This window comes from Agelaius tricolor, unplaced genomic scaffold (genome assembly GCF_023055355.1).
Source record: "Agelaius tricolor isolate 1412-34295 unplaced genomic scaffold, bAgeTri1.0.p SCAF_1, whole genome shotgun sequence".
Classification (NCBI taxonomy): domain Eukaryota; kingdom Metazoa; phylum Chordata; class Aves; order Passeriformes; family Icteridae; genus Agelaius; species Agelaius tricolor.
In genome coordinates, this window is record NW_027269261.1 from 39793098 (window position 1) to 39811986 (window position 18889).

Here is an 18889-nt window from a genome sequence, read left to right on the forward strand (position 1 = left end):
TTTTGAGTTCTCTGGCTGTGCAGAACAGGGACCTGCCCTCTTAGGCAAGAGCCACATTTTCTGTCTTCTTCCATGAAACCAGAGAGGCCCTTGCTGAGACAGCAGCGCTGCCTTGCTAATAAAGTTTGGTCTCATGACAATAGCAGAAGGACATTTGAAATTAAAATTTTTGAATCTTTTTCCTCATATTAAAAATAACTGCTACCAGGGACTGAATATTTATATAAGGATCATTACTCAGCAGTGCAATTAACTTGTTACCAATGTCTTCTTGCATTAGCAAACAAGCCTTAACAGCAAAAGCTTGGGGTCCCAAGTTGCCCTGCACACAGCATCCTGCAGCATGTCACTGAATCAGGAATCGAGCAGGAGTGGGGGAGAGCTGGGGAACTTTTGACTGAAAAGACTTTTTTCACAGCTCTTTTAGTCCATCAGTAGCTCCCAAAACTCAAGAAGAACTAGAGCTTCCCCTCAAGATAGTATTTGAAATGTTCCTGTCATTAAAGACTGTGTTAAGTGGTTGCCTGCATCCTTGACCCCATACCCTTAGAACCACCAAGGGCTGGGGACATCATGCTGGGCACTGACAACTGCAGGGCAGCCATCCTGCACTGGAGCCTCCTGCACTCCTGCAGGGACCTTTCTGGGCCTGCTGGCTCACAGAGGTTTGGAGATACAGGAAAGAGCTAAATGAACCTAGAAAGCCTACCGCGACTGCTCTGTGCGGGCGTCAGCGAGACTCGGGTTTGGGACGTTCCCTGCCTGCAGCAGTCCCTCTCCAGGGGCATGGCATGCAGAGGACAGGGGAGGGATGAGAGCCTGGGGAGGGCATGGAAGCAGCAGCTGCACCTGGCAGGCAGGAGGAGGGCAGGTGAGCGCTGTGAGAGTCAATCTCCCATGTCTGGGCTGGTGCGTGGCCCTTAACCTGCTACCAGCAGCTGCAGGGCTGGCCCTGACCCATGGCCATCTCTTCCCTCTGCTGGCAGTGTGTGTGTTTTTCCAGTGGCTCTGTGCTCATCCCTAGGGCAAAATGTTTTGGGGATTGATTTCTCAGGCTGTTTCTCATCATATCCAAGAGTTATGCTGAAAGCATTGAGTCTGGGGCTATTTTGCTATGGGAATGGCTTAGCAGTGGAGCAGTTTTCTCTGGCAGTGATGCCTACATGGTATCTGCTGCATTACTTCTGGCTTAATTCAAATAAAATTATTAAGAACCCACTTAACCATGCAAGATGATATAGCTCCATTACATACATAGATGACTATTCCCAAGACCATTTTTCATTCCCCTGAACTCAATTTGAGTTCTGAAAATCCAAGACAGTCTTTAATTTCTGAGTTAAAGATCTATCAGCTTACCTCTTTGGAGAGTCTGGTGAAAAGGTCCCCTCCCCGCAGGAAATCTAGTATGAGGTACAACTTCCCCTCTGTTTGAAATGCTGCATTAGAAAAGGATGAAGATGTTGGAAGTTTGAACCAAGATAAAGTCCTCAATGAGTAAGTCCTGCTGCCTAGCACTGTATCATTCATGCCATTGCTTCACTGTCACTTCAAAACTTTGAGAACCAAAAAACCCCATTCCTGTATAGAACTTAGCAATTGAGCTTTGGCTATGGAAAAAAATAGTGTCAGTTGACAACAGTGCATTACTGATATATTCATTTCTGTGTTAAGGGCCTATGAATTAACAGTGTTTCCCACTCCACAGGGTATCAGCAGTCACTGAGAGCGAGGCATAGAGAGAAGTTTCCATGTCTGTGTGAGAGAAGAGCCCACATACCAAATGGCCTTAGAACAGCTGTTCCAGTAGTAATGGGGCTGGCGTGGCAAGAGGCAACTCCAGCAAGACACCACATTCATGTACACACCTATACAAATTTAGACTGGTACTGATTATTATAACCTGCTTTTATTTGAATTCTCTTCCTGAACAATACCTGACAGCAGGTGAGAGTTTGGCAGATGTAAACTCAGCAGCTACCCCACCAGCACTACCTATCATGTCAGACTTAATGACAAATTTATTTCAATGGGGGAATGGCTGAAACTTACAAGTACTGGATGCCTCCTTCAGCATAAATGAAGAATTTCACACAGGTACCCTCTATGACTTTGTTAGCAACAGAGTCATAAGTAGGCAGGGGGCATCTGCACAAAAGTGTAACACATCTAGTCACAATTCCCCAACCAATTTAAGAACAAACATGAATTATATTTTAATATAGTTACCATAATGAAGCTTGACTATGAAAGGATGGTTCACTTCTGCCAAAATATCTCTCTCCATTTTAGATCGTACCCGATCCCGAACTATAAAGAAAGAACAATAAGAACAGTGACATTAAGAGGCAGCACGGTCCCTGGATACAGTACTGGAATAAGGTTCTGGCAGTCTGGATTCTGATTGATGGCTTGTATGACCTTAGGCCAACCAGACCACTCAAGTGTCCTCTATTTCTGACTGTCTGGTCTGTGAAGCAATCTCTCCAGGAAGAAGAACTGGGTCTTTCCCTATAGAGAGCTGCCCTAACTAAAATGACTACAGTATAGCAAACAACAAGAAGGCAATTACACTTCACAGAAGAGAATGTTAATGTGAAAATGAAAACTACACAAAATTAATTACTTTACTTCATTTAAGATGAAACAGAATGTACCAGTCCCAGAGCAAGTCAGATTAATCTTGCTCAAATTAAGTTATTGTATTTTGCTGATGCTAGCAGCATTTATGACGTATCACTGAATAGCACTTTCTGGAAGTTATCTATATATATATATACAATATTCAGAGCTTCCAATAAACCAGCACCCAAACAATCAGTAACAAAGAAAATGCCAAATAAAAATAGTAACTAATTATTTTTTTGTGTAGAGATAACGTTATTGTGTGATAGCAGAGAGAAAAATACTTTTTGTGGTTGAGATGAATAGAGAGTAAGGGAAATCATAATTTCAGAGGTGAGCTGAGTTCAAGCTAAACAAAACTAATGCTGAAGATTTCATACCAAAGCCATTTAGCAGAATATTCAGACACTGAGGATTCAAGTCCCCATGTTACACAATCTTGATCCTAAAGATGCATTTACATTTTTCAGTCAATCACTACTTTATTGAAAAATTGTAAAAATTTTTCAAAAAAAATTTTCAAAAAATTCTTTATTGTAAAGAAAATTGACATCTTCTTTGTTCTCTTCACAATGCCAATATGCTTTTCAGGTGAAAGGATCTACAAGACATATTATAAAACTATTTTAGGTATCAAAGCCTGAGATCTGTCAGACTCTGTCATTGCAGGCATGTGTTGTGGAGCTGCTCAAAAGCTGAGTACTCTCAGCACCCGAGTAAAGAACATACATAACAAAATCCCTGTCTATTGCTCTACTTTAAAAATTGATGCACAGAAATAGATCCAAACCAGCTGATCTGAAAACCTTAAATAGCACAGGTGACATACTTGGGTTTCTTGCTATTTTGATGCTTTACTTAAGCCAATAGTGATGTAAGCTTTACTAGCTCATTCAAGCAACCTTGTAGATAAATTCAAAACAGAGGGAATTACAATTGCAGAATTGGAATCTCATCCCACAAGCAAAAATCACTCATCCTACACTCACAAAATGCTTCATCTGTGTGAAAACAGACTGTTTCTTGTGCTGTCCATCAGGGATGATCCCAGGTGGGAATTTGTGTTGGATAGGTGGGCATTGCTGGATGCTCTACATAGTATATTTTCCATTAAGCTTCGTTGGGTAGTCTAAGGAAGTGCCTCTCTGCATTTGCACTGCACAGCTGAGAACAGCCTGTCAGAACACAGCACACCCTCCTCCACCCATCACTTTAACCTCTCCACAGGCAGAGGCCCAGCTGTGCAGCCCAGGGCTTTGCCAAAGCCCCATGCCATGCTTGCTGCTGTGGTGGTTACTGGCTGTGAACCTGTGACCACACAAGGCACCCTTCTCCCCACAAGAGGCACACCAGGCTTAAAGAGAAGGTGATGTCACCACAGAAGACATCTCACTCTCCAGTCATGGCCCTGTACCCACTCTGAACCAGAAGCTGCTGCATTATGGGGCTACATTTCCCTTTGCAAACCTGTCTTTCGGGAGCAGAAATGAGGCTTGTGAAGCTGGAGGCTCAGCAGGGCCACAGACTGTCCCCAGCTGGGCACTGCTGGCCTGGGCCAGCCCAGGAGCCCCCAGGCACCATTGGGTGGCAAGAGCTCTGATGAGGGTGTGGGATGGGCTCTGCTCTGCTCCCTGGGCTGGGACCCCTGGTGTCCCACCCTGATTCCCTCGGGGCCAGCTGGGTCCTGCCAGGGTACGGATGCCCCAAATTAGTGCTCCCATGGCAGATACCATTTTCCTCTTCAATATCTTATGTAGAGAAAGATTCAGCAAGACAGTGCAAATTACAGACACCTTAATGGACTGCCTTGGCCAAGGGCACTGGGCTGCAAAGCAAATGTGACAAACAGCAAAGTGCCAGTGTGAATATCTGCTGACTGCATTGAGGTGCAGCAGCCTGGACCCTCCCCAAAGTCCTCTGGAGGTGGCTCAAGACAACACCTGGTGATTTGGTTGCCTCTCTGAGTGGGTCAGTCTCTCTCCAGTAATTTTGGAAACTGTCTTCTTGATGTCAGCAGGCTAAAATTGGTGTTTGGAAGTTAAAAATTCTTTTTAAATGAGGAATGGGTTGTCAGATAATAGGTTTGCTGTCTTAGTGACTTTTTCCTCAATGGTTTTTTGTCCTTTTTTACAACTTTAACCAAAGTGCTGCTGAATCCCCTGACCTGAAACATCAGGGAGAGAATTCCCCCTGCATGTGTGACAAAAGCATCTATCTGCCACTTACAGAAAGCTGTTTCTGCAGGAAGATACATGCAGAAAATACACAAATAAGGTAAAAAAAAATTACAATCTGCCCAGAGATGTTCAGCAAAAAGCATTATTAATTACAAATTATTTGCTCATCCCTACCTTTCAGTAAGAAATGTCACTGCTTAACTAGGAGTGAAGAATTAATTAATTAATAAAGCAAGAATAAGGGGAGCTACAAATTAAGTTAATTAAATCAGCATCAAAAAGTATTGCAGCAGGAGAAATAAATCAGTGAACAAAGCAATGGCTTAAATTTCATCCATTACCCTCCTCACTTCTTTAAAACTCAGCACTATGCCTCAAGTGCAGCAAAAAAGGACTCAGGCTTAGGAACTTGCAACTCAATTTCAAATTCTTCTCATAGCACAGGAGCACAAAAAAGATAATGCAAATAGAATACATACATAAAACTCTCTGCAACATCCTTTTCAATTCTATTGCTGTTATTTTAATCTGTTTTTAATACTGTTTGTTGTAGGCAAAAGTAGAGAGTTAAATTCTAAATTCAAATCCACACTGCCTACGTCCAGAAGACAAAGTACATGTGTGGTGCCTAATTACCTGAGATATGGAGAAATAGAGGCTTTCTAAAAGTGATCATAGTCTCACTTCAATGCTTCTGCTTGGAAATACTATTTGCTTTCCTCTGTTCTTGTTCCACACAGTACTAAACTCAAATCCTCTAAAGACCAGCCTTTCATGTTGCACCTTCATCAGCAGAGCATTATTACAACACAAAGAAAAAAACAGAAAAATGTCTTGTTGACACACTGGATGCAGAAGCATACCAATAATGTCACACAGGGCCTTCATGTGCTTTTCTTTTGAAATGCATATCATTCTGTGAAGGTGATTTTTCTGGAAGAAAGTTCCTCCGTGTCCCGAAGTATGGAACCTTTTAGAGTTGGGGAAAGAGCCATTATATCACAGCTTTACGACTGAGCACTATGCTTCTGCAGCAAAAGTAGAAAAACAGATCTAGAGAGCAGGAGACACTCCTTTGTAGAAGGGCACTCTGAGAAATCAGTAAGAATGCAGACTGTGTTTTAGGAGTCCAGATTCTGGGGGAGGTCATTTTATCTCCCCCCTCCTTTCCTCTTTTTTTTTTTTTTTTCCTTTTACATGAAACAACACATTTGGCTTAAAAGAAATCAAAGAGTTGCCTCTGTTTGTTGTATTGTAAAGTAGCCTTGATGCTCCGCTGTCGAGATTCGGAATGACAGATGTCTCTAAATCAATACTACACTTTAGTATTGAACTTCCATTTCTAGTCTTTATCACCTATTCATTATCCTCTCTGTTTGTAAAAGTTAATTAAATCTCTCACTATTCCTCTGAAGTACCTCTGCTCAATTTTCAAACAAAGAGAATTAAAGAACAGATTGATGAAGTCTGATGGTACAGAAAAAAAGATTAAAAAAAAAAAAATCACATGGGACTTGTCAGGAGCAAACATGGCTTCTGGGACATACAAACTCAGCTGAAAATAAATCCTCAGAGCAGTAACCTGAGCCCTTGTCATGTTTTCCTCATAGCCTTGACCAGCAAGGAGCAGCCTGGTGAGCTGAGGGTGCTGCACAAGTTGCTTCCTCCCTATCCCATGGAACCTCTGGCAGCTGCAGCCTCCTGCTGTTTTCTCACTGGGACATCCACTTGGATCTCTCTTCTTGACCAAAAAAATCCACAGATGCTGAAGGAGATTAAGTGTGTCTTAGATTTTTGGCTGAAATTAGCTGTTGGGCTCAACCCCATCATTAGAGAAATACTGACTTGACAGACCAGCCAGACAATCACATAAATCTCATGTCCTTATGCAGAGGTGAAATTTCAAATTTTGTGTATTTTTAATCAGAGTTGGACCACTGAATAGCCACAGATTTGCTTATGCATAGCTCCCAGGTGAAACTGTTTCTCACCGGAGTCTGGGAGCAGCAGATGTGAAATGGTATCCAGTAAGTCAAATCCTGTGGTGATGTACATCACCAGCAAAGTCAGAATTACACCCCTCACAACTGCATAAACCAGTTCTAACTAAATTCATTAAAACCAGACTCAATAAGCAGCTTGATGAAGAGAAAAGAAAGCTGCCATCTGCTACAAGGGAATTTCCTCTAAAGATCCAAAACCTACAGCTGGAAATACATCTGTTCACAACTTGTGCAAAACTGAAAATCTTTAACACCTCTGCAGAGTTTCACCTGGAACTTTTTTTTCTTTTTATGGAAATCATATGTATGATTTAAAATTTATTTACCTTAGTGGATGTGATATCCTGTGAAATCATCAATAAAGTATTTGTTTCCTGAATTTGAGTGTAACATGCTCCTGTGCTTCATTTGCTTCAGTTATACTGAAGTGGGACTTATAACCATTTTTTATTATTATTACTACTATTGCAGGAAATAATAATTTCAGTACTAAGTCTTACTGACAGGCAATAATTACCTAGGCTCTAGGAATAGGCATAATTTCAAAGCAACAAATTAATAAGAAGGCTGGCCTTCAGATGTCCCAGTAAACACTATTCATCAGCAGCTCTGGAAATTATGATGAACTGAAGGAAGAGACTGGTTTCATATAGTTTTGCAATAAATAAAATTTGTTTAAAACATGTATGAGACAGTTGGCCTTTTATCCCCGCACAAAATCAGTATTTCAGATTTAGCTCCAGCATACAAGAAACCATAACACAAAGATGACCAGGACATACAGTCCTCAGTCCTACTCTTAAATACAGTCTAAAGAGGGATGATTTTTTTCCATCAAACTTCTCTCATATCTTCTGGGAGATGCTTTTTCCCTTGCAGCCCCTGCCCTGCAGTGCTGGCTAACTCACATGCAGCTGCAAAGAAAAGGCAGCACCAAGATTCATATTTCCTATCCATGGGGCATTCCAGTATCAAATGAGTGTCTGCCTTGTGTTTTGCTATGGAGAAGTTGCTAAGCCAAGAGAAGCAATGAAGAAGTTTTTGTTTTTGTTTTTTATCTTGAGATGAAGATGATCCAGATGTCCAGGAACTGCTGGGTCTCTCAGGGCAATGAGTTTTGCTGCTTGCCTTTTAAGCTTGAAGCCCAGCATGGTTTAATCAAGCCCAGCTGCTCTGAAAATACAGTTTGGTGGGTTTTACAGGGAGAGCTGAGTAAAGCTTGTGCATCACCTTACTCTGGAAGTGTGAAAGCTGTCTGTGCTTTGGCATTCACCACAAATACTTTCTGCAGCAAATCATCAAAGGCAGAAATACAGCTTTTATGATTGAAAAGTATGAGGAGTGAACACTGGCTCAGGGATGAAATGCAAAGATATTCCCTCTTATGCCAGCCTTCTACAGGAAAAAAATTGTCCCCTTTATTCAGTCCCTGCAGGTCTAAAAAGCCATTTGTATTGAAAGGGGCATTTCCACTCCATCAGGACCTTTGAACAACTACTAATTCACTTGCAAGGCCTGGCAGAGGTGGAAGGGGGCGAGGGTGGCACAGGATCTCCCCAGAAACTCTTGGCACACCAACTCAGGGCAAAGTGTCCCTGTATGAGAGTGATTTAAAGCCCACCCAAGTCCCTTCTCTTCTGTTATGTGAGCCCCTACTACTTTGTTTAATGGCATGGTATGAAACCTTCTGCCTGGTCCAGTTCAGATGTTTAAGGATGAGACCAATAATCTTTTATAAAATATTAAGTGAGAATTCCTGGAAGGAGAGGAAATGTGGTATTTCCTTTCTGTGTAGAATGTATGTACTCGGATGCTGTCATTTGCCACCAGGGCAGTTTTAGTCATAGGTTGAAGTAATCCCAGTAAATGTTTTCTGTAGGCCTGTTTGAAACTTGTAATTTTGAATATTTTCAAAATGTTTTTGCTGTGGGTTTTTGTTCTCTAACTGGAATAGAAAGCCTAAATTCGTCAAGTTTTGCCAAAATTAAATTGAGAAAAATTGTTTTGGCTGCATCAAAGTACTCTTTGTTAAGGGTTTTATTTCATATTTTTATCTCCTCTTTCTTAACTCTAATTGTAATACACAGCTACAAAATATTGTTAGAAAAGATATGCAATCAAACCAAAGAATTCTGCTGAAATGTTTAATACTGATATTTGGTCAAGCAAAATTTCCCTCAACTGTCCTGTTCCTATGGATAGACACTCTGTCAGAAACTCATCTTTTCTTTATCAGTTGTAACATAAATTCAGAAGAGAGTTAATAAAAAAGCGCATCAGGAAGTTTTAAAACAGATTCCCTATGTCTTCCAGGTTTAGGGTAAACATGCAAAGTTTTGAAGTGAAGTTTTTGCAATTGTTTACCAGCTTAGCTCTGATATGGGTAACATGAGGCAGTGGCTGGACAGTGAGAGATTCCTTTCTCAGAAGGGAGGGTTTGGATGGATTTGGTCAAAGGACAGGAGGCAAATGTTAACATTCTCCCTAAGCTGTCCAGACCAAAATTGCACTATGCTGACTTCTCACTCTAAACACTCCTTCCATTAGGCTGCTTGGATGTGGTAAACACAGAGCCAGTCCAATCCGACTTGTTCTAACAAAAATTTTTGGACGAACATTTCAGTTACTGAATTGCAAAAATTTTGGTTTCCAAAACAAATAGCTACTGTATTTAAGGCATCACTGAGGAAGTTGGTATAATGGCTTATCATCCAGCACTGAAGGCACACTTCATTTAGGAGATATGAAGCCCTGAGGCAGATTCTGTTTGTAAACCACACAGGATAAGGTTTACCAGGTTACTCATAACCCAGCCCTCCATGCTACCTGCACACAAAACAGACAGGAATTTATAATTTAAATAGTTCAGTAAAATTGTGACATTTAATATTAACATTCAGACAAAACAAACCTCTGCTTTGCCGAGGACCTGATGTGATGCAGACATACTTAATATAGCTCTGCTGATATGTTTGCCTCATAAAAATGAAAAAGCATCTGTGAGACGGCTGTCTATCACTGAAGAAGCCTCCAGTCCCACCAGCAAGCAGGGTGTGAAGTCAAGGCAAGGTCATTTCCTAAATTAGAGCATAAGAAAAAAGCCTGCTCTTTTGCTGTTATCAACATGCTCATTAAAGCTTTGCAATCACCAAGCCTTGGTCACACAGACAACAACAACAACAACAACAAAAAAGGCTGATTTATTGTTTTCTCCTTTGACAAGAGAAACACAGTCCTCAAACAATTGTGAATTGGTTTTCAGTCTGGACTGCACTACTGTATAGGGATTGTTGTGGAAGATATGACCAAGTTCAGAGAGTTTCTGGGTGAAATCATGGCCCTAAAGCAGTCAATAGTAAAACTGCTGTTGACATTGACAGGATCTCACCAGCTACATCTCAGTCCCTATATACAGCTCTAAAAATATATGTAGCTGCTTGAGCTCTGAAAGAATACCTTACAGAAAAGGAAATCTTGGGTTTTTTCTCCTAGGTTACTGAGAAACTGCCAAAAGCTAAACATAAACAGTACTGAGCAATGACTACAGGGAGACAGGAGGAGAGCAGATAAATATTTAAAGGATATAAACATGGAGGAAAAAGACTTATTTACCAAAATAAAATGAAAAATTAATATAAATAGGAGGAGGTAAGGGAAACAGAAAAAGAGGAAATATAGGCTATATTGGGCAAACTGTAACTGCATGAACCCCTACAGAGCAGAGCAATGGCTAGGGACTGGAACTTCCTTACTGACACATTTTAAAACAAAACTGAACAGGAAAAGTTAAGTAACTATTTAGTAAGAAACCAGCCTGCCATGACTGCAGGGGAATGAGACTGCACTTTTCACTATGTGCTACTTTGCTGCAGTGACTCCACCTCAATAAAGGACATCTCAAAAAAACAGAACAATCTAGATTTCATTATTATGCACAACTGTTTGGAAGGCTGTCTGAAACACAGCATTTATAGCAGGATTAATGCCCATAGCATTATATCAGAACATTCCACCTAAGTGACAAAAATATAAGAAACCAAAAATTCATATTGGAAGTGAACTTGAAAACCTTCTGAATAACCACAAGCAGTTTCGTTTCCACACAGTGCTTTTAATTCTGTGGTCTTAGAGAGCCTTATCAAGAATCTTTGATCTCTCAGGCTGTCACCCTGTGGGTGATAGCTGTGGTTAAGGCAGAGGGGTAATGCAGCCCCTCTGGGGCCACCCAGCCCTGTGACCACCAGTCCTTCCAGTGACTGCTAGCAAGCCATACCCCTCACACACACAGTGCAAACTTTCAGGCTTCCTTAAAACTTTGCTTTGGAAGTTGCTTTCTTTGTGCTGGGAACACCATGTGGAAACAAAAATACAAAACAATACTTCTAAATGTACACTTGCAAATATTTCTTTCTTATGATAGCATACAAGGATCAGGATAGTACCTAGCTGTATGACATTGACATCTTACATTGCAGAGCTTATTATATCCATAATGAAACCAAATTTGAACAGATAAGCTTTGACAAAACCTATATAGAAGATAAATATTTAAAGGATATCAAAATGTAGGACGAAGACTCATTTATCAAAATAAAAGGAAAGAAAGGAATATAAACAGAAGGAGATATGTGAAACAGAAAAAGAGGTAATTTAGGCTGTACTTCGGCAGAAAAGTCAATTCTGAGTTTACAGTGTTGATGAAGACAATTGCCTCTCAATGGCAATTATGTCATAGCCCATACAAAGATCTGAAAGATGACCAGGGACACACTACAATTGTCTGAACAACTCAGGCTTTGCCTGAATTTACAAAAGTAATCTACTGCTGCTGAGAAAATGTCAGTTAAATTAATGTGCCATGGAAACCTTTTGTGTGTCAATTATTATTGCATGCAGACAGAAAATGCTGTAGAGAAAATAGAAAGGAGAGGCTGTCATTGATGCTGATTACTGGTCTCTCCTCAACCATCAAAACCTTCCTCTTGGAGCAAACGCCACAGGCACGTGGAAGCTGATACTGACATGTGTGACCTACATGAAGAATGTGAAAACAGAGAATAATTGTGCTTCTGTAGAAACAAGTCCCAGCTGGGAGTCTCCCACACTGTGCCATCTAACTTTCCTGGAGAGCCAGCTAAGTGCTAGCACACCTCTAGGAGCAGTTGTGAGCAGAATGCCTGCCCAGCTGTTTGGTGAAGGTTTACAAGTGATCCAACTGCAGTGCTGTGAGGAAAACCATCACCAGTGCAACTGACCCCTCCTCTGCTGTCACTCTGACTTAAAATGGCATCAAGTGACAGCATTGACCTCACTGTTAATCTGTCCTCATGCTTGAAAGGAAATAAGGTTTTTCTGCTGTGTTATGGGAACCAATAAAAGCAGTTGGGTGCAACTCCCAGATGATGCTTACGAATCTGGTTTCCAACCAACTACAAATGCACTGCCGTTGCAGGCAGCTGAACTTGGTTAAATAGCAATTATCCTGGCTGTTACAAATGGTGCAACTTATTCAATGAAGAGAACAAACAAATGCTTGTCATATAGATAATGGATTTGTACCACAGCCAAAGACTTGCAGAGTCCATCAGGGAGGTTAAAAATCCCAGGGGTATTTAGCTATTGTATTTTCAGTTTAGCTTTCCACTACAGCTGTAAATTTATTCAAAAGCAGAGTTGATTCATAGTTCTGATTATTCCAAATAATCAATGCATTATACACAAGACACATTTCCTAACAATTTCTTTGTTTGGAATCTTTAGCCATTAAATTCCACAACGCGATAGATGGCACTTCAGTGAGGAGGGGTGTTAATAACATCTCCATTAATATCTGACTATTGCTCCTCCAAAGAGCAGTGAGCACTGTGAAGAGCAGGCTGGCATAATTGGGTTAGCATGACAGACATGGAGATGGAACAGAGGAGCAGCAGTAAGGGTAGCTGGGTGGTGCTCATGAAGCAGGCTGGCAGCAGAAATGTGAGTACAGCCAAAGTCTTGTAATTCCTAAACTGAGGTACCAGCTAGACAGAGCCTGCCATAAAAGAACAGACTACATGACATAATTCAAAGGAGATGAAGACTAAGAGCATCTCAGTCTGTATTTGCCAAAAGAGCAATTTTTCTCTTCCTGTAATTCACAGCCTTGTGATACCAACAGCAAGCTCTTGGACGTCAGGAAGGATTAAAAGACTTCCAGAGGTTCACTGATGTGCTGCACAGCTGACATGATGGGTTGCCAGCAATAGCTTCTCTCTTTTGGCAGGGGTCTCTTAAAATTAGAAGCATTGCAAGCAAGCACAAAGCTTACAAAGCTCCTTTAAGACAGTGCAAGACAAGTAAGACGCAAAAAATTTCAAGCCTCAAGACAATACAAAAGAAAACCAGAAAAGTAGACTTTCATATGATTTTCATTTGGCTTACAGAACACCAGCTAGAAACACAGAAGAAAAAGGGCAGCAGGGAAGGTAAAACAGTGACCAGTGTTTTGTTGTCACTGGTAAAGCCCAGCTGGCCTGGGAATAGCCTGTCCACTCATAATGTGCTTAATTCTTAAACTAAACACATGGGAGAAGGAGTCAGCTGCAGGCAACCACCCTCCAGAAATCCTCACAGCACCATGGACTCACAGAATATGCTGAGTCAGAAGGAACCCATCAGGATCATCCACACCAGCTCCTGTCCTTGCACAGGACACCCCAAGAATCACACAATTTTACAAGTCCATCCACCCAAGGGCTTCTTCTAGGAACTTTCTCTGAATGGGACCCCAGAGGAACAAACATTTCGACAATCTGACCACTCTGCTGTCTTTGCAGCAAGACATTTCTAGCAGTTTAATTACATCCCCTGAATTTTCAATAGTCTTTGTGGTAGAGCAGGAGTATCTCTGCTCTGTCATAACAAAGCACTCACAGAGGACCTGAAGGGTAGGACATGCAGCCAGAGCAGATAATGTCACCCCTGACTTACCTAGTATATAACTAAATCTTCTAAAATGAGGATCTAGGAAAAACGAACACTAAGAAAGGAAAGGAACGTAAAGGTTTCTCAGCCTACAAAAGACGGAAACTTCAAGATGCAGAAGAAAACCGCAAAGAAAAAACTGTTCTCAAGAGAGAGGAGATGAATTAACAGCTTCAGCTGTGGCAAGGCAGACACTGGACAGATGTGCAAGGAAGCATTTTGTAATAATATAGTGCTAGAGACAGTCTAAGAATGAGTTAGGCAAACATCTGTGAGGAATGACACAAAAGCATCACCCTAGGTCAGGGGTGGGCCATGGGATTTCTTCAGGTGCCTTCCAGATGATGCCTCAGCAGCCGTGCGAGGCACAGGGTTCCCTCCCAGAGTACCACACCAGTGGGGTCACCTGGCACAGATCCAGGCAAGGACACGAGGCCTGCTTCCAAAGCAGAACCACTGAGCCTCTGTGATTGTCCTGAAGGTCATCTAGTCCTCATTCCCAGGTTCTTGGCTCAGGCAGAACACTGTACACAGCAGTGACAGGCTCATTCTTTTAGCTGAAGCTTCATGTCAGTCTTCATAGATTTGTTCCAATTAAACTAAGCTGTGTGTTTCTCTCCTCTCTCTGCTCTCCAGCGAGTGTTGATGAAGGGTGTGAGGGCTCACAAAGGCCATGGCACCTCCCACTCCTTTCCTGGTAAAAGGATTTTTTTCTACAGATAAAATGGGATTGCATCACATTTTCAAACAAGATAAACATTTCACTTGTGGCTTCAGAGCAACTGCCTGTGTAGTCTCTCCATTCCTGAATCCACAGCAAAAGCAATTAACAGCAATCTGCTACTCGACAATAAAAAAAAATCAATTGTGATCTTTTCTGTAAAACAAGAAGCAATTTGGGAGTAACTGCAAATATCTGTCATTAGATGTACAATGCAATGAATACGATAAAAAGAATAATCCAATGGAAGACAAGCCATAGTGAAACTCTTGATTAAGTCTATGATGGAGAGTTGAAGAATGAGTTTGGCTCTGAAAACCTTTCAACAGTGGTACCTGCAGGAGCTGCAGTTTCAAGTCTCTCCATGGCTGCTTATTCACCATGGCAAGTACACAGATCAATTCAAACCTGAAAGAGGTAGATGGCAAGTTGACTGAAAATTATAAGATAATTTGAGAAATTGCTTTCAACTATCAGAAAAGCCGTAAGTATGATGAACTACTCATTCCTGAAAAAAACCCAAAAAACCAGCTACCATTCCTTTACTGCCTGGAATAGCCAAGGGAGCAAATTCAAATGCAACCTGCATGAGCTGCTGCGGGTTCTTATATTTAAAAATGTCATTCTTTCTGTATTTCACTGACAGAAGGGTGACTCAACAAACATTTAGAACAATCTTATATAATGTGATCACAGGTGAAGAACATATATTTTCTGCCAAAGAAATCAGCAGGTTATTTCAGTGCTTTCATCTTCTGACTTCAGATTTGAATCACCTTTGTCCTCTCTAGAGAATCTTCACAGGAAAACCTGAATAATGCAATCCTCAGATACTGCTAAGGCATGGAACTGCTCAAGGATTAGAAGTCAAGGGCGTGGGCACCCTAACCTAGCAAAAAGATGGAAAAATTTAAGACAGCTCTTGGCAATACCTTGTGAAAAACACAAACACGGCTGCATTCAATGTCTTCACAGCAAAGTCTGAAACTTTGGCTTAAACCTCTGGGTGCACTAATAAGAAGTGTGGTTCCATTCTAGGGAAAATAACAGCGTGTGCTGAGACCTGAATTTGCCCCACCCTTTCTGTGGCACTTTGGGGCCATGACCTGAATGGCCACGAGAGGCAGGAGGGCACTGGGTGGGCTCCTGAGTGAGTTTCATCAGGAGGGAATTCTGTCTGTGTGCTCCCAAACCGCTGTGCTTGGCAAACCACGGCACAGCAAGGGGAGATGACTGGAACAGTTCCTTCAAAAGCTCAAACCCAAGCACCAACACTGTTGGATGCTAGGACACCCACAACACTTTCTGCTGCTGAACTGCTCATGAAGAAAGCTGGAATTTTCTTCTGTATCCTGTCCTGTGTGCTCTTTGGGGAGAATAAAACGAAGCTGTTTCAGGCAGCAGCACATCAAGTGGCTGAAGCTGCAATCCAAGTGAACACACAACTGCGCATGAAGCTATAATTTGGTATTATTGTAACAGCAGAGTTACACTGGAAAACAAAGTCTGGACAGGAAAGGACTGGGCAATATTGCTACATTTACCTACAGCAGAAATCAGAAGCACAGAAGTGGGTGCTCCTATCTGAATCAGTCTGTTTGACTGACAGGGAGTTTAATTTTATTTTTTTACCAATATTTAGGCAAAGACTTAATAATTCTGCCCTGCTTTGGACAACAGGAAGAACCTGCTGTTCAGCAACGTGAGCAGCAGTTTTAACAGAATCACAGAACCATCCAGGTTGGAAAAGACCTCTGGGATCACAGGGTCCAACCTATGACTGAACACCACCTTGTCAGGTAAACCATGGCATTCAGTGCCACATCCAGCATTTTCCTGTGTAGAAATTCTTCCTAATGTCCAACCTAAACCTCCCCAAGGGCAGCTTAAGACCATGTCCTCTCATCCTATCACTAGCTGCCAGGAAGAAGAGGCCAACTCCTCACTACCTTTAAAGTGGTTGTAGAGAGTGATAAGTTCACCCCTGAACCTCTTTTTCTCCAGGCTAAACATTCCCAGCTCCCTCAGCAGCTTCTCCTAGGACTTGTGCTTCTGACCCTTCACCAGCTTTGTTGTCCCTCTCTGGATCCTATACAGAACTCAGGGGCCAATATTTTCACAAGGAGAAAGTTCAATTTTCCTTGGCAGTTAAGAAAAGCCCAAAAGGAACAACAGGTTTTTGTGTAAAACCAAATGAGCCAAAAGGTCCCCTTGCTACAAAATAGAGAGCATTTTTAACATCCAGTGTTAATTTCTTTAACATCATAGCAGTGGAATTTTTTTTACCTCCTAAGAGGATCTTCACAATGCACTTGGCATTGTGAAGACACTATAATTTAATCAGGACTTCATACAATGCAAACTCCCACATGGTTTAAATAAAGCAGGTAATAAAATCTTTAAGTGATGCGTGTTCTGTTTATATTTATAGGCAAAAGTTTTCCCTTCTCATCCAAATCTGAATCCAAACACTGCACAGAGTCATTAAAGAGTATTAAGTATCTAACCCAGAAGCTACAAGCTCAACGAACACTTCAGCAAATGATACGAAAACAAACTTCTAGCAATGCTTTTTGTAGTTTTTGACCTGTCCAGTCTGCTGTATATTCAGGCTAGGACTCCCTATAATATTTACTGACACACAGTGAGTTGCCTAAACACATTTAATTTTCCTTAAAATACACAAATAGAGGTTATTCTCCCCAGCCCATTAGAATCAGCCCAAGTGAGCCCTCTCTTATGTACTGTACCCTTTTTTCCTTTAGAAAGTCAGCCCTAGCCCAGCTGACTTTTTAGGGGAGGAAGGAATAGGTGGTCTGCAAGTAAATTTGCAAAGGCACTGTAAAAACACAGTCCAAAAGTGACCCCTAAGCACTGGTTGTTGAAGAACTTGGTTTTATTTTCAAAACTCCCAGAGAGGAAAGAAAGCTCTGCTTCCTCAGATGACAGCTACTAAATCCAATTTACTCTTAAACTATGAGGAAGGTTGGCCTGTTCCACAGCACTTTTTGACTCCTAGCCCACACAGAAAGATACATACTCACTAGGCTGATCTTTACATTTTAGAGCCACTGGGAAATATACAGACAAATCAAGTATTTTTGTGTTTGTGCACACAGAAGTTGCTATTTCTTCCCAAGACTGAAAAATCAGTGTATGGCTATTTGTGGAGAGGGGAGAATCTATGTCTCAGCTGGATCTTTAAGGGCACTTCCAGGTCCAGCAATGTTTGTGTTTTTCTGAGCTCAGAGCCCTGACATTTGGAGGGTTACAATTCTCACTACTAAAGAAGCCATGCTTAAGCAGCAGTTCCAAGGATGCAGAGCACATAAACTTTCCTCCAGTCTTCAGGGTAAGGGTATCTCTGCTGTGGGATCTGGACTGTCTAGGGGACAGGACTTCCCTCATTAATTTTTCAGAAACAGGTAATAAGAGGCCCAAGAAGATGTAAAAAATATAGCAGAATACTTTAAGAAAAAATAATAAACCAAAATTTAAATGGTGAACCTGGATAAATACCAAGGCCTCTCACCAAACACAAGGACTGTACAAAATAGAAAAAGACATCTTGAAAACCTCAGCACAACAAAGCAAGTTTTATCTGAGGTGAAGACTCTTAAGTCCTGCTTTATAGGGTAAAATTGTTTACAGTTTCTCATTTTGTTGACATTTTATTCTTTTCAAACCAGAGGGAAACCACTAGATTCTGTATCTGATATCTAATCACCACATTTCTTACAGGGAAACTAAGTCAGATCCAGAGGAAAACTGAAGAAGCCACATCAGCTGGTGTCCAACCAGGGAAAACACCACCACAATTTTATCAGCAGTTCAGACAGAGATCCCACTTCCCCTGGTAACATCTAAGTTAGTTGCTGGATTTTGGGTATAAGTGATATTTTTGATTCTACATCCCCGAGAACACTGAAGCTCCCTGTGAGCCGCCAAAGCTGCTCTCACAGCTTGCTGCACCTATAACCACCACACACCAGCAAACCCCTAAGCCTGCTGGCTTCAACTCAGGGGATCATAAGCTGCAAAGCACTTTAGAGGTTTTGACAAAAGAGATTATAATTTCTAAACCCTATAATCATTGCATTCTCAGGGTCAAACAGCTCTCAGTGCCAAGACTTACACACCGCATTGCCACTCAGATGGGCAGATGCAAAGTGCATCCTCATGATCCATCACATCACCCTCCCTACATCATCACTGCAACAGTTATAAAGTTCATGAGCATTATGTCAGCAAATAATGGCTTCATGCCACTTTCTCTTAGATTGCATGTCTGCTGCAGGAATGGGTCTTTGATTTTCAAGCTCTCTTACATTCCAGCACAGCAACCTGCTGGGGATTTATGGGCATTTCATGGGTGTTTAATGAGGCTTACACCATAACCA

General features: G+C 41.5%; 1 protein-coding gene across 5 annotated transcripts in view; it reads right to left on the reverse strand.

Moving 5' to 3' along the window:
• The window catches only part of RPS6KA2 (ribosomal protein S6 kinase A2), a 282442-nt gene that overhangs the window by 72421 nt on the left and 191132 nt on the right, over positions 1-18889 (reverse strand). For all 5 annotated transcript variants that reach the window (XM_071430770.1, XM_071430768.1, XM_071430778.1 and 2 more), the window contains 2 exons: positions 2230-2310; positions 1360-1439 (listed from right to left, as the gene is read on the reverse strand). In XM_071430770.1, coding sequence (XP_071286871.1) covers positions 1360-1439; positions 2230-2310 — 161 coding nt within the window. The remainder of the gene's footprint in view (positions 1-1359; positions 1440-2229; positions 2311-18889) is intronic.